The sequence below is a fragment of the Mustela erminea genome, chromosome 20, assembly GCF_009829155.1.
Source record: "Mustela erminea isolate mMusErm1 chromosome 20, mMusErm1.Pri, whole genome shotgun sequence".
In the NCBI taxonomy this organism is placed as follows: domain Eukaryota; kingdom Metazoa; phylum Chordata; class Mammalia; order Carnivora; family Mustelidae; genus Mustela; species Mustela erminea.
In genome coordinates this window covers 26,254,180-26,268,989 of record NC_045633.1, presented here as the reverse complement: position 1 = coordinate 26,268,989, position 14,810 = coordinate 26,254,180, and the positions used below count along the sequence as shown (strand labels likewise).

Genomic DNA, 14,810 nt, shown 5'->3' with positions numbered 1-14,810 from the left:
ACTCACTCTGCAATGGCCAGCAGGTGGCGGGACACGTCAACGTGCAGCTCGATGTTGGAGTTCTCCAGCTCCACCAGGCTGCGCCGCATCTCCAGCTGCTCCTTGAAGGCCCCGATGAGCTGCGCCCGGATCCTGTTCATCTGCAGGCGGCTATCCTCCTCTCCATCGTGGGCGGGGATCATGACTGGGGGCGGGAAGAGAGCCAGCTGCCCCAGAAGCAGTGCCACCTAAGCCCAGCTTGAACGCCTTGCTTGCCCGCCAACACAGGGTCTGCACCAAGGAACTCTATACATGTTTAGAGAGATGGGTGGGTGGATGGATAAATAATCAAATGGATGGATTAGATGGTCTCTTTCCCTGGCTTGGGGTCAGATTACCGTGGATTTGAGTCTCAGTCTCAGGCTCAAGGATTGAGTCTCACTCTCAGGCTCAGGATTGGAGTCTCACACCCAAGGAGGGGTGTGGCTGGGCTAGCCATCTGAGCTCAGACCTCGCTTCCTCAGAGAAACCCTCTCAGATTCTTAATCTGGGTCCACCTGCCACTTGTGCTGGTAATACCCTGCTTTCTCTGTCATAGTCGGCTGCATATCGATAAGTGATAAACATTTTCTGATACATCTGACACCTGTATCCTGCCAGAATGTCAGTTCCACAGAGCAAACTAGTTCCTTTTGTTTCCCATGTAAGTTCCTACCTAATAGTTGTCCATGATTCACGGACAGTACTCCCTGGCTGCCCCACTGCAGCTACACTCTGGCCACACACGGTCTGTTCCCCTGACGTGGAGGGCAGTGATCAAGGGGCACGTTTTCCTTAAATACCAAGTGATCTGAGATGGGCAAAATGAGCACTGCATCCAGAGACTAGACTACTTAGTCATTAAAACAAGATCTTGGGGTGCCTGGGTGGCTCAGGAGTTAAGCATCTGCCTTTGGCTCAGGTCACGATCCCAGGGTCCTAGGATCAAGCCCCGCATCAGGCTCCCAGCTTGGCGGGAAGCCTGCTTCTCCCTCTCCCTCTTCCCCTGCTTGTATTTCCTCTCTCGTTGTGTCTCTCTCTGTCAAATAAATAATTAAAATCTTTAAAAAAAAATAAAACAAGATCTTGGGGCACCTGGGTGGTTCAGTGGGTTAAAGCCTCTGCCTTTGGCTCAAGTCATGATCCTAGGGTCCTGGGATTGAGCCCCACATTGGGCTCTCTGCTCAGTAGGGAGTCTGCTTCCCCTCCCCCATCTCTGTCTACTCGTGATCTCTATCAAATAAATAGATAAAATCTTTAAAAAAAAAAAAAAAAACCAAGATCTGGAAATGCTCAAAATGTTCCTGACAGAGGCGTACACACCAGGGTACCACTGCCGCCCCAGGCACACCACAGCAGGACCCAAGGGGGCCTGTCATCCCCTCAGGGCTCACCAGGAGACTACCACCCCTCGCGACGTTGCCTGTCTCCCCAGAACACCCAGGACCCGTCCCAATAATTAAGAACCCATCCGGGTGAAAGCCCTTGAGGCATGCATCCCTGTTGACCCCCAACCCCGAAGAAGCCCAAACATCCTGGTCACCACCCAGCTTTGCAAATTCTCTACAACCACCCCATCTTCCTCCCCACTGGCCTCCCAACCCTCCACTGGCCCATGGGCCTCGGTCTTCCATTAACCACAGCCCCTTCCCTTTGAATACTTCCTTCACCCTCTTGCTCCAACAGAACCCTGAGCCCTCCAAGTCACCTAAGACAAGGGCCCAAGGAGGCTGAGTAGCTAGAAATCCCCAAAGTACCCATCAGATGGGATGAGATAGACTCCAATAGAATGCTCTGCAGCTGTTAGAAAGAATGTGGCAGATCCACCGTGCAGGTGGACAGCCCCCAGGACACGCTGCTATGTGAGGAAAACAAGGAACAGAAGAAGAGCCGCAGGCTGGTGTCACTTAGAGAACAGCCCAAAGCCGACGCCCTGCGTCACGCACACGCACACACGCGCGCGCGTGCGCACGCACACACACACAAACCACATGGCCCTCTCTGGACGCCAGTGTCCATGATGCCGCACAGAACATGACAGGCTCACATCAAAATGACAGCAGTGACCTCAGAGAACGCCCCCTTTTCCCAGTGCTTAGACACAATGTCTGACTTATAGGACCTCAGAGCACAGAGCAGGCGGCAAATCCACAGGACAAACGACTCAGGTTCTTGAGCAAGAATTGAAAGGAAAACCACGAAGAGGATTCAGTGGATGGCCACTGAACAGAAGAGACCACATTCAAGGTGTGGCCCAGTGACACGGCTGGGCTTGCCTACCCAGCCTAACACCAGCAAATGCAGGAGTATCTTCTCAGGTGTTGGAAAGGCACCACTGTTTTGTGTTGGCCAAGTCCTTGTTTCTTGGGGATTACATCCTGACCTATTTCTGAATACAGTGATACACGATGTCTGGAATTCAATTCGAGATGATGGGATGGGGCCACGTGGGAGGGCAGAGCGAGTGAGAGTGGCAAGGAAAGTATATATACATACACTGACCTATACCTGACTTTTCTCCTGGTGTTTTTAAGGACACATTTTTTTTTTTTTACCTACCAGTTAGCTTTATAATTTTTGGAAAAGTTATGATAGGCTGAGCCATAAGGGAGGCCTACGGAAGGCCGCTTTGGGAAGAAAGGGGGAATGGAGAGAAACTGCGTGACGGGCACAGGGTCTGCTCTGGGACCAGGTGGAGGCGGTGGCCACAGGGCACCACGAACGCCACGGAGCTGTGCACGCGAAGATGGTGAACTGTAAGTTGTGTGAGCTTTGCCTCAGTAAATAAATACAAGTTTAGATGCTGACACTGAGGGGCGTGGAGATCTCTCTGTACTATCCCTGCAGCTCTTCTGTAAATCTAAAACTATTCTGGAATGGAAGACTGTGTTTTTAAAGAGCAACTGATCTGGGAGGAAGAAAGAAACAAAAAAGTGGGAGGGTGGGAAGGACAGGAAGGTAGAAAGGAGGTGCTCAGGAGAAGGCAGGGAAGGCGGCCGCTCCCCCCACATGGGCCAGGAAACAGACGGCAGTGCGTGGCAGGTGAGGACTGAAGCCCATGGCCACAGCCACGAGCTCGGGGGTTGGGGGGAGGCAGCAGCAAAACCACAGGGACCCCAGGAGCTCGGCTCTACCTTGCGCATCCCGGGTGCCAGGGTCGCCTCTCCTCTCCTCCTCCTGAGTCTCAGTTTTGGACTTGAGGCGCTCGATCTCCCGGCGCAGATCAGAGATGACGTCCGTGTACTGCGCGATACGCGAGGACGCGTTCAGCAGGTTACGCTTCACCTGGTTGGGGGGAGGTGGGAGACCCAAAGCCGAGGTCAGCACTTGCAGAAACTGCCCCGCCACGTGACGTGCTCATGATGCCACGAGGACGACGGCACATTTGGTTAGGAAAATTCAGATTGATGCAACTTAACCTTAAAGACAGAGGGAACCGGACTCCTACCCCGTGGGGACGAGCCCTGAGGACACCAGCCAGACACGGAAGGACACGCCGGGATCCCCACGCACACGAGGACCCGGCATCGTCAGCCTCACAGACACAGAGAGCAAATGGTGGGGCCGGGACTGGGGGAGTGATTGGGGGTCCGTGCATCACAGGGACAGGGTCTCCATGTATGGGAATGGAACATTCTGTAGCTGGACGGTGCCCCTGAACTGGACGCTGAGAAATGGTGAAGATGGCAAATTTTATGTCATGCATATTTTGCCATAGTCAAGAAATTTCCCATGATCTGTCAAGAGTTGTTGAAAGCCCCTTTGCTTGGGTAAGCGCTGCGATCACTCTGATCGGCGCCCTCTGGACCGTCCCCTCTGGGGTTCTCTGCAGACGTACACATCTGCAGACACACACGGGGCTTCTCAGTAGAGGCTTGGCTTCGGTTTTTTATGTAAATTACATCAGACCAGGGCTCCAGTGCCACATGGGGCTCAAACCCATGACCTTGAGATTGAGACTCGTCAGCTCCACCTACTGGGCCAGCCCGGCGCCCCCCAGAGCTCTTCTCTAACTTTGCTTTCCTCATCCTGCGCTGTGGCTGGGAGGCCTCCATCTGCACAGCTGGGCCTAACCCATTCCCTCCAAAGCCGCACAGCAGTCCACGGCAGGATGCACCCGTCTGCACACGCCGTCCCCTTCTGTAGGCACTTTGGAGCTTTCGAGCACCTGGGCCCAAGTCTCTCTCTGGCGGGTCTGGAGGGTGGAAGGGCTGGTTGCCGTCTGCACACCCTGCCCTCCTACATTTGAGGCCTAGCGTCCTCGACCCAGCCTCTCAGCTCTGTCTTCCCAGCCACTTGCCCTTGTAGCACCCCGTGGCTGCCATTTAGAGCATTGATCACAGTCGGAAGTGACATACTGATCTGTCCTCCCACACCTGCAGCGAAGCTCACAATTTGGCTGAGAGCAGAGGCCATGCCGCCGCTGAGCTCAGGGCTGTGTGGCAGGGAGGGCTCGACCCAGGTTTGCTGGTGGGGATCACAGCTCTCCTCGCTGGCCGCCAGCCGTGCACCCCGAACCCACATGCATCCCGAACCCACGCCCGGCCTCCTGACGCGAGCCCTCTGCACTGAGCACAGCAGCCAGAGCCAGAGAAGCCGGTGCTCGCAGCACTGTCTCCAGAGCCGGGCCACCCTGCGCTGTGAGCCTGCTCTGCTCAAGTGGCTTTCTCTCTCTCTCTCTCTCCATGCCTTGGCTGCCCAGGTTGCAGAACAGGATAACAGGCCCCACCTTCCAGGGACATCTGGAGCTCACAGTGCACCTGGAGGATGGCTAAGTCCGTGTCGGAAACATCCCAAGCCCCGTGACTGGGGCCTCATGTGAAGAAAGGATCTTTGCTGGTGTAATTAGGGATCTCAATACAAGACCGTCCTGGATTTGGGGCGCCCGAAACCCAAGGCCTGCGTCCTCATCAGAGAAGAGAAGGGACGAACAGAGAAGTCAGGCGCCACACACCCAGCACTGCCAGGAGCCGGGGTGGAAGGGGGACCACCCCCAGAGGTTCCAGAGGGATCGTGGAGTGAGAATTCGGCACATGGGGGCCTCACCCGCGTCTTGATGTTCTTGGCCCTGTAGGCGTACAGCAGGGTGGTCCGAGACTCCTCGAAGGATGTGCTGGCCGGGCTGATGTGCGTGATCATCACTGTGCGGCTGTTCCCCCCCAGGGCGTCCTGCTCAGCAGAAGGCCCTGGTGGAGGTGAAGGGAACGGGACCCCACCTCCCGTCCCAGGCCCCTCTGGACCAGCCCTCTGCAGTTCCTGCTCCAAACCCTGAGAAAGGCAGGCAATGCCAGGACCGAGGGTTTGGTGCTCAGGGAGGGGACGCCAGGACAAAGTGAGATCTGTACCTGGCCCACCCCGGCAGACTTCTGCTCTAATGAGAACAGAGTAGATTGAGAACCCAAGTCTACGGGAACGTCTGTGTACTGCTTTGCTGGCCTGTTCACCTATACCCTTGCTACATAAATAGTGGGGACAGTGTCCAGCTCAGAATAGAGGGGCAAGTCTCACTGTTAGACTATCCAAGATAGGACAGGCAGCATCAGGAAGGTAGTGAGCTCCCTGTGACTGGGAGTGTGCAAGCCCAGGCTGACCCCTCCTCAGACGGATGGGGCTGGAGCCAGGCAGTGACCAGGCATGGTTTCTACAGGGTTCTCGTGCCTTCAGGGGTTCCTGGAGGGACCCTGAGACCCAGGTCCGGGCCTCCCTCCTGGCAGGGACGCCCCCTACGAGGCGGATGGGCTGTACCTTCAGCAGTCTTGTGAGCTTGCTGTCCCGGAAGTTCACATACTGCGCCCGGCTGCCGCCTTTCTCGCTGAGCGCACTGATGCAGTTGCCCAGAGCCAGCAGGGAGCGGTTGATGTGGGCGCCCTCCTTCATCCTCTTGCCGCGGTTCTGGGTCTGGGCGGGAGAAGAGAGGTCCGGTCCGGGCCATGTGCTGGCCCATCCCTCCCGGGCCTGGACGGCTCCGATGGCACGCTTGGATGGCTCAGATGGCTACAGGAGGGGACGAGGCAGTGCCGCACGCTTACGCTCACCGGGACTATAAGCTTTCGTTAAGTGAGATGAGAACTGGGGGTGGGGGCTGTCTGTGCACAGGAGCCCCACCTTCATGAGACACAGACCGGGGTTCATGCTGACAGCACCCCCCACACTGGAACTTGCCCATCCTTTGGCCGTGGCTCAGCGTCCCCTCCTGCAGGGGCAACCCCACCCGGCTCTCCAAAGCAGGGACAGTAGCAGCCGGCCCCCCATCCTATTTCTTCCACCATTTCACTTGCCCGGCAACCGCCTTGCTCTCTGCTGCCTTCCACGTCTTCCCACCCACTCCCTGATGGACCCCAGGCTCCTTGGTAGCCAAGTGTCCCCAGAGCCCAGGACCCTGGCAGCACCCAGCCCGTGGTGTGGGCTGCACAGATAAGCCAAAATGCCCTTAGGATAAACACCTCTGAGTGCAAGCACGGCATGGTCTCTTACTTTCTTCCCCTTATCTGTAGTTTCCACATTTCCTGCACTGTGCTTCTAATACATTTGAAATTTAAAAAAAAAAATGTTTTTCTCATTAAGGGTGTGGGAGGCAACCTAGAACATGGTTTGAGAATCTCGGACAGATCTCCCAGTCTGCCCCAGCTTCCTCACTCTCCCAACCTCATGGGGTAATGGGGAGGATTTAGTGTGTAACATGTGCAACAGGCCAGGTCAGGCTAGGCCCCCAGAGGCGAGGGGTAAATGCCAGCTACTACGTTTGTTATGGGGGAGCCGGTGCAGGGCGGGACCACAGCTGCTAGTGTGGCCAGAGCCAGGGCAGCTGCTCATGTCACATGTCTGTCATAGAGTTGGGAGGCTTTCTCTGAGACCTCGTGCCCTGGAACAAAGGCTTTCACAAATGATTCTCTATGAAGAAACAACAGCTCATGAGAGCCAAGCAGACTGTAAAAGTAACCCACGTAGGCCACTTGAATATACACCTAAACCCAAACCAAGGCCCAGAGAGGGACAGTGACTTACCCAAAGGCACACAGCAAGTCAGAGCAGAGTGAGAGCAAAGAGCCAGACCCTGGACCCCTCTTGGCAACCCTCTCCATCTTGCCCCGAGGACACAGCTGGGCCCAGCTAGAACAGGCCAGAGTCCCAGACCTCTGTCACACGAGGCCCCCTTATGTGATCTTGTCTGTACCCACATCTGTCCATGGGTCAGCCATGCCCTTCGCTCGGTGCTCTAATGCTCTGACAACTGGGGTCCTTGCTGACCCTGGAGGGACTGCCCCTCTCAGCATTAGCCAATTCCCAGTGATATAGAACAAGCTTTTCAAATCCAGACCACCAACCCAGAGCCCACACCTCTGCCACCTCACTCTGGGCCACTGTCACCCCGCATGAATCCCCCAGGACCGGGAACCAGACAAATAGCCATTGTGCCCCAGAGTCATGGAAATTACTCTAACTAGCCATCCTGAGCCTGCTCACCCCGCCACACCTGCTCCTCCTGGGGCAACCACAAGAAGGCTCTCGCCCACTGTGCGGCCTTCCTCTGCCTGCTGACCGGCCCTGCCGCCTCCCCGCGTGAAATCCCACACGCCCTCCTCTGAGAACTGTGAGTAGGACTATCTTCCCAATGGCAGTCATCTCCGGGTCTCCTGGCCCTACTGTGCATCAAATGGTCTACGAACACATGGCATTTCAAAGCAGTCTGCCCCTGGCCGCTGGCCCGGCCCTGCTCACTTCAGCTACAGGCACACCAAGGGCAGGGCATGAACAGATGCGATGACCCCATGATAAAACCCCAAACAGAGAGTGTCAGTGCAAACCGGGGGCCAGCTAACACAGCAGCAGAAGGCACAGATTTGGGCAAGATGCCCCCAGGTCCAAAGCTTGGATCTAACACTGAATATCTTGTGCACCGCCAAGTCACCACACTGCCTGGGGCCCAGCCTCCACATCCGTGGCCCACCTTATCCTCTGCTGGGGGGATTACATGGATTACACCTGCTAAAGGCCTGGGCATTTGGTGACAACACTACTTTGTGAGCACGGCCTCCATCCAGCACATGCTCTGTGCCTGGCCCTGGGCTAGGCAGAAGGTAAGCACAGCCCCCACTTCGAGTGACAAGTACCTCTAAGGACAGGCAAACCAAGGACTCAGGGGCAGGCAGGTGGGACACTCAGAAAGACTGTCAGGCTTACATCCACATTGGGCTGGAGTAAACTGGGTGCCGTCCTCCTAACAGCCACGCTTTGCACACACCGTTCCCTCCACCTGACATGCCCTTCCTTGCATCCCACCAAACTCCTAAGGACGCCCTCAGGCTCAGCCCCGAGACTGCATGCCAGCACCCTGCCCTCCTCTGGGCTCACACAGCCTCTGCATGGGCCCCAATCTCTAAACACAGGCCTCCTCGGGCCTTCTTCATCGGCTCAAGCACCTGTCTTCCCCACAGAGGCTCGGCACTGGGGTGGGTCTGGATGTGGTTCATTGTCAGGACAGCCTGCCACTCAAGACCTACAAGGCTGCAGGTACCAGCCCTGCGGGCTCTGCCTCGCAACATTTGAGACTCCATGTGCGCGGTAAGCAGGTCGCGAGCGGGCGCCACACTGGGAGTTGCGGGTGCTGGCGGACGAGGAGGGGCAGGGCCCCACTCATAGACCGTGAGGAGTAACTGCAGGGATGTTGGGTGGGGGTAACCACAGGTATGTTGGGTGGGGGGTGGTCAGAGAACCTGTGACGCCCGCTCCGAGCCCGCCAGGTCCACCATAAAGAGCCTCCCGACGCGCACTTCTTCCAGTGAGTCTGCCCCGCGGCTCCGCCGGCGCACAGTGACCTGTAGCACTGCGTGGGAGCGAGAGGATGTCTTGTTGGCGGCCGTGGGCTCCTGCGTGCGCTGCCGGTTGCCTTTGGTGAGGAGCTGCATGATCTGAGGACACAGGCGGAGTTGGGCAAGGGGGCCACACACTCCCCTAGCACCACGTGGGGCCCACCGGAGGGCTGGTCCCCCGGCCCCCCTCGGGCAGCTCTTTGCAGAACCTTGTCTGGCGGAAGCAGTGTCTCGGTTATGCCTCGGAGTGACCCATTGATCGAGCTAACCAATCCAGCCGGGATGGCAGATGGTAGACACTGGTGTCACCCTCCCCCTCCTCTACCCATGGCAGACCCCGTCACTGGGTCACCCACATCTTCCCCACACAGCCAGGACCAGTTCTAGAACCTTCTGCCACAGAACCCCACAGGCATACGGGCTCGCTGAGGTTGGCAGGTGGGCTGGAACCCATCTGTGTGCAAGCCGCTGCAGGAACCAGGCCAGCCAGCCTCGGCGGGGTGCCCACTGTGTGCCAGGAGGTGCTGGGACCACAGAGCACATGGGGGATTTCAGACGGGCTGGGACTGGCTGGGGTGCTGTGTGGGAACAGGCTCCTCGCCCACATCTGGGCGCAAAGGGAACAGTGGTCAACGATGTCTGCCCTGAACACACCGTGTGCCGCCCCGTTAGCAGGGAAACAACATGGAGCTGCGTTATCTGAGCTCTGGCGAGCGTGGCGGCTGAGGCCGAGGCCCCCGGTGACCCTCACCTCCTGGGCGTTCGAGGTGGAGACCTCCATGATGCCTGCGATCTGGATGTTGCCCCGAGAATCCTCCCTCAGGTCCAAGAATCCCGAGGATGGGTTCAGGAGATCCCGGATCACTTCGTTATAAATCTGGGAGGAGAGACACAAGGGGAAAATGCAGCAGCTGTGGGGCAAGAACAGCACAGTAGGTACATCTCAGCAGAACTCCGACGTCCCAAGGGCGGAGGTCTACCAGGAGGCCAGCGGGCAGGCTCACCTCCAGGTAAGACATGGACACGCTGCAGTCCGCATGGTCGCGGGCCTCCTCAATGGCCCGGAAGAGGTCGGTGAGGGTCCGCAGGTAGATGCCGGGCTCCGTGTCCATGCCCAGCATGGTGTAGGTCTTCCCCGCGCCTGTGGGCAGGTGGACAGCCGCCAGGGCGGGGACTCCTGAGGCGGGCTCCTACCTTGCCTGGACACGTGCCACCAGTTGACGGTCCACACCTCCGCCACCTTAGGCAAACGGTCCTGAACACTCAGACATGCTTGTTTTCTGTTTCGGAAACGGGGGCAAAGGGAAGCCCGCGGAAGTCTGATGGCTCCCCTGCACAAGAAACCCCAGACACGGGGGCCGGGCTCGTGTCTATCAACAGGAATGCCACCTGCCCCTGCTCCCCAAAGACCCCCCCCCCGCCAGAACCTGGCAGGCAGTAGGTGTGTGTTAATATCCACGGCGTGAGTGACGTCCCCAGGCCATGACCCTGGGCCAAGGGCTTCCCAGGCCTCCATCTTCCCATCTGCTCCAACCTCTGCCATCCTGGCTTTCAGGACGTGAGAGGTGGCTAAGCTTTGGGGACCATTGTGGAGCCCAACTGCTAGTTGTGAAGACGTCTGTGGGTTCTCGTGGGCAGCAAGGGGCAGAGGTGGCTGGACACCTACGTGCACGCCTACCAGCCGTGTGTGCTCTCTGAGTCTCAGCTTCCTCGTGTGTGCCAAGGGGGTGGCACTCACTGCCCATGGGGACCGCAACGAGGATGGAAGGAGCCACCACATGCTGGTGCAGGCTGGTGCTCTGTGCTGGGAGGGAGAGCACTGCGGCTGTCAGCCCCGCCCCCTCTGGGGGCCCGGCCCTTAGCCGTACCTGAGGGGCCATAGGCAAACACCGTCACGTTGTACCCAGACACGACGCCTTCCACGAGGTGCTGGGTGGTGGCACGATACACATCTTCCTGTGGACGGACGGAAGGACAGACAGTGGGACATGTGACCTGGCCAGAGTTGGACCGGTGTGTGGTGTCTGCCCATGGCCAGGGACCGTCGGGAGGGGGCCAGTCTAGATGCAGCATGGGCTCCAGTCCCCATCCTGCTGCTGTGCCACCCCAGGGCGTGAGACAGGGCCGGGCTCCTGGAGAAGCCATCGGGGAGGATTATACACAAGCGTGCATGACAGCTCCCGCCATGAGGCCTGTCACATGTCTGGTGATGGACACGGATGGGGCCACTCCAGGCTTCTCAGGAGCCGAGAGAAGTCAGACACAGTGCCTGGGACTAGAAGGCAGCACAGGACTTGCAAGGGCATCAGGACTCCACATCATGGGATAAAACCGGGATGGGCCTGACAAATCTCAGGCCCACAAAATCCCACATAAGGTAGCAACACCGAGCAACAAGTGTGGTAGTGAGCTCCCTGCCCACAGGGGTATTCAAGGAAGGACACCTCCAGGTGTGTATGTATGGCTGGACCTGACAGAAATGACAATGCCGTATCTGCTGCCCTTCCTGGGCGCCCGTCTGGACCCTGCTCCCCACATCACAGAACTGTCCCAGTAGCCCTGGCTGGCAACACGGCTCACAGCATCTGGGCATGGGTACTGCTTTCCCCAGCTCTGGACTTCCATCATCAGGGGCTGGGACCTGGCCTGCAACTCTCTAGCATCCAGCCTTGGTTTCCCCATCTGTACAATGGGGCCCCATCTCAGGACAGCGTGGAGAGCTTCCGAGAGGCTGGCAGGACCATGCACGTGAGGACAGCCCTCCGCAGGGGCCACTGTTCAACTCCCTCCTACTTCCAGCCCCATGAAGATCTTGGGAGTAAGAGCACATGTCCACTCGGACAACACCCGGCTCGGCCACGTGGAGCAAATCCGTTATCAATAGAACTAAAGCTGTGTCCTGAAGTGGGGGGCCACTCCCGGGGCCCCTAGGCGGCCGGTGCATCCGAGACAAGCCATACTGGGGCCCAGAGGGCAGGGACAGGGTGGGCAGGGTTGGACAGGTCTCGGGGCCAAACATCCCCTAGATTTCCTCTCCCTGGAGGACATCCCCATCTCCAGAAGCCCAGGTGCCAATCCTGCTCTGCCGGGCTCCCCAGGCTCCCCTCTATGGCTGGGGCAATGAGATCCCTCTCACAGGTGGGGGTCAGGGGATGAGCCAAACAGCCTTTCATCCTTGGGGGAGGGTGCTGGTGAGTGCGGCCTGATGCTGGGACTCCCGCGCCCAGTCTGAGAAGGGGCCAACTAAGGCCCACGCCAGGACCCTTGGTCCCCTGCAGCTATCCCCGCTGGCTTGCCCCTCCTCCGGATCCCGGCTCACCGCCGTGTGCCTTGCTGGTGCCCACGACAGTGCTGACTCAGCACCTGCCTCCCTCGCTGGATGGGGGCCCATGTGGGTGGGGAGCATGCTCCAGCCACAGGGCGGAGGGGACCCCGCCCTGTCTGGATGGACAAATGAGAACCTGCGTGAACCCAGGGCCCCGTGCGTGGCGCCTCCCGCTCCCTGCCTCAGGACAGCCCAAGTGCCAGCCCCTTCCTTATTCAGCAGGGAGACTCTTGTGACAAGTGGTGGACGGGACCACCTGGCCACTGAGTCCTCCCCAGGAGGGCTCCAGGGTCTGGTGAGCCCCCGTGGGAGCTCACGGGGCCGGTGGGCCGCAGGGTACCTGCGACGCATGCTGGTCCAGAACAGCGTCGAAGATGAAGGTCTTCTCCCGCGACCGGTGTGTGCGCAGCGTGTCCTCGGGATCTTCGCTGGGGCCCATGAGCACCACCGTCTGTGGCAGGGGAGGGAGGCGTCAGAGGAAAGGCTGTTCACAGAATCAGGGTGGGCTCCATGTGCCCAGAAGGACCCCAGGCCTGGTCCTTGCCTGGGAGTGCCCGGGACTTAGTCTGTATCTCAGGAGGGCTGCAGGCCTCTTTGCTCAGCCGGGGCACGGGGGTGGGGGTCTGGTCCTCCTATCCTCTCCACCTCCCATCCACGTTCCCGCACCCCTGCCCCGGGCCTGTTGAGCTCTGTACCCCAGAACCCATTCAATAGGGATGGGGCCCTTTGGTGAATTAAAGGAAGAAGGGGCGCTCCATACCCCCCCAACCCCGGGGTATCCAAGTGTGCGCCCATGTCCCTCCTGCCCACTCCCAAGCTCTGCGGTCCCCTCTGCTGCTCCAAGCCAGTGCAAGGTGGCCCCCTCCCCTGGGCCTCTTCCATCTCATACAAATACATAATTATGAAGCACGGTGTAGGAGGGCCTCTGGGGATGGGGGCAGAGCAATTAGAGACCAATCTGCTCTGTTTACTGCGGGAGGAGCTCCTGGGCTGGTGGGGAGCATGGGCGCTGGGTGAATCCTGCATGCACAACTGGGCAGACCAAGAGCCTGGCCAACCTGTGTACCCGTACCCCCACTGGCCACCCGGTCAACCCCTCCCTCTGTCCACAGCTTTGGAAACAGAGGCCTCAGGAGGCAAGGGCTGCCCAGAGGCTCCTGCGGAGTCAGGCAGGGCTGGGAGCCCCTGGGGCCTGCCCCGGCTTCGGGCCAACAAGTTTTCCATGACATAAGCTAACCACTTTCAAACTTTGTGGAGAGGATCTCAGGAAAGGGATCTGGTGGGGGCAGCTCCCATCCACACAGTTCCCGCCAGGTGAGCGCGCTGTCAGCCAGGCCAGAATGTCAGGGGACCAGGTAGGTTCAGAACAGGCTCTCACCAGCGGAAGTCCTCGGGCAAGTGTCCCCACCAACCTGGGTGCTGTTTTCCCACGTATAAGGTGGACTTGGGAGCAGAACCCACAGCCGTAAGGGGCACAAGCGATCACATGCTCAGTATTCAAGAAGTATCAGTTGCAATGGCTCTCATACGTGAAAAACAAACCTTTTTAAAATTTGCTATAAAATAACACGATTGAGAGAAAAGAGCCAGCCATAAACACACGTGCTGGTGAGGTATCATCAGTATCAACTTCGTGATTTTGGTCGCTGTCCCATGGTCGCAGAATATCCGTGTTTTTAGGGAACACGCAGGGACATCTCTGGGGGCGGAGGGGCGCAACGTCTCTGGCTGCCCAGTCAAAGGGAGCGCGTACACACCGGGAGAAGAGGCCAGGTGCCCCTGCGGGGGAAACGAGTCGGCAGACAATACGGGGGCTCTCACCCGGGTCTCTCTGCCTCTGGCTGGCCTGAGGTCCCATCAGAACATGGTGTTACACAGAAACGTGGATGTGCCACCACACAGATGAGCCTCAGAACCACCAGCCTGGGTAGGACCAGGCCACACCCCGTGAGCCTCGGTCAGCAAGCTGGCCAGCGGGGGCCAGGGGAGGGTGGGGGGCAGCTCAGCGTGGGCAAGGGACCCTTCCCGGGAGACGGAAATGTTTCGAACTGGACAGAGGTGGTGTCTGCCCAGGGCTGCGTGTCCTCACAGCCACTGACTTGCTCAGCTTAAAATGGTGACCTGTAAGTTACAGGGGTCTCCCTCCAGTTCTTAAAAACCCAGCTGTGTTTCGTGCACTCCGGAGCAAGGGGACCTTGGAGCCAGGCCGCAGGTGGGCTCTGAAAGGACCCTGCGATGGAAGGAACAGCAGAGCAGGCGGCCTGGGGGGGAAGGGAGGGCAGAGAGGGCCTCGGGGACCTCGCACACACAGCTCCCCCTGTGCCAAGCAGACCAGCCAGGTCCCGAGTTCCAAGGCTTCAGAAGGACAATGGCCCCGGGAAACATGAAGCTTCAACTCACAAAGGCCACTTCCTTCCCTGCCCTCCAGAGGTGTCCTGTTTCCCTCAAGTCACCAGATCCCCAAAGCCAGAGGAGTGGGAGAAAGTCTCATCATGACCTGCGGGAACCCCTGGGCAGCGTTCATGCCCACGGAGCTGCCCGGGACCAGGGCCAGCAGGGGACACTTCTCGCTTGGGGGTCGGTCACCTCCCAGGTGTGTAACCGCCAGGACGAAAAGGGGGCCTATGACTTCCAGTATCAGGGAGGACAGGAGGTAC

At 58.7% G+C, this 14,810-nt stretch overlaps 1 protein-coding gene across 1 annotated transcript in view; it reads right to left on the bottom strand.

Moving 5' to 3' along the window:
- The window catches only part of LOC116581470 (kinesin-like protein KIF19), a 31,531-nt gene that overhangs the window by 15,030 nt on the left and 1,691 nt on the right, over positions 1 to 14,810 (bottom strand). Inside the window, exons 3-11 of the mRNA XM_032328646.1 lie at positions 12,494 to 12,604; positions 10,697 to 10,784; positions 9,833 to 9,969; positions 9,580 to 9,705; positions 8,733 to 8,927; positions 5,764 to 5,916; positions 5,065 to 5,187; positions 3,153 to 3,303; positions 7 to 184 (exon numbers count right to left, since the gene is read on the bottom strand). Coding sequence (XP_032184537.1) covers positions 7 to 184; positions 3,153 to 3,303; positions 5,065 to 5,187; positions 5,764 to 5,916; positions 8,733 to 8,927; positions 9,580 to 9,705; positions 9,833 to 9,969; positions 10,697 to 10,784; positions 12,494 to 12,604 — 1,262 coding nt within the window. The remainder of the gene's footprint in view (positions 1 to 6; positions 185 to 3,152; positions 3,304 to 5,064; positions 5,188 to 5,763; positions 5,917 to 8,732; positions 8,928 to 9,579; positions 9,706 to 9,832; positions 9,970 to 10,696; positions 10,785 to 12,493; positions 12,605 to 14,810) is intronic.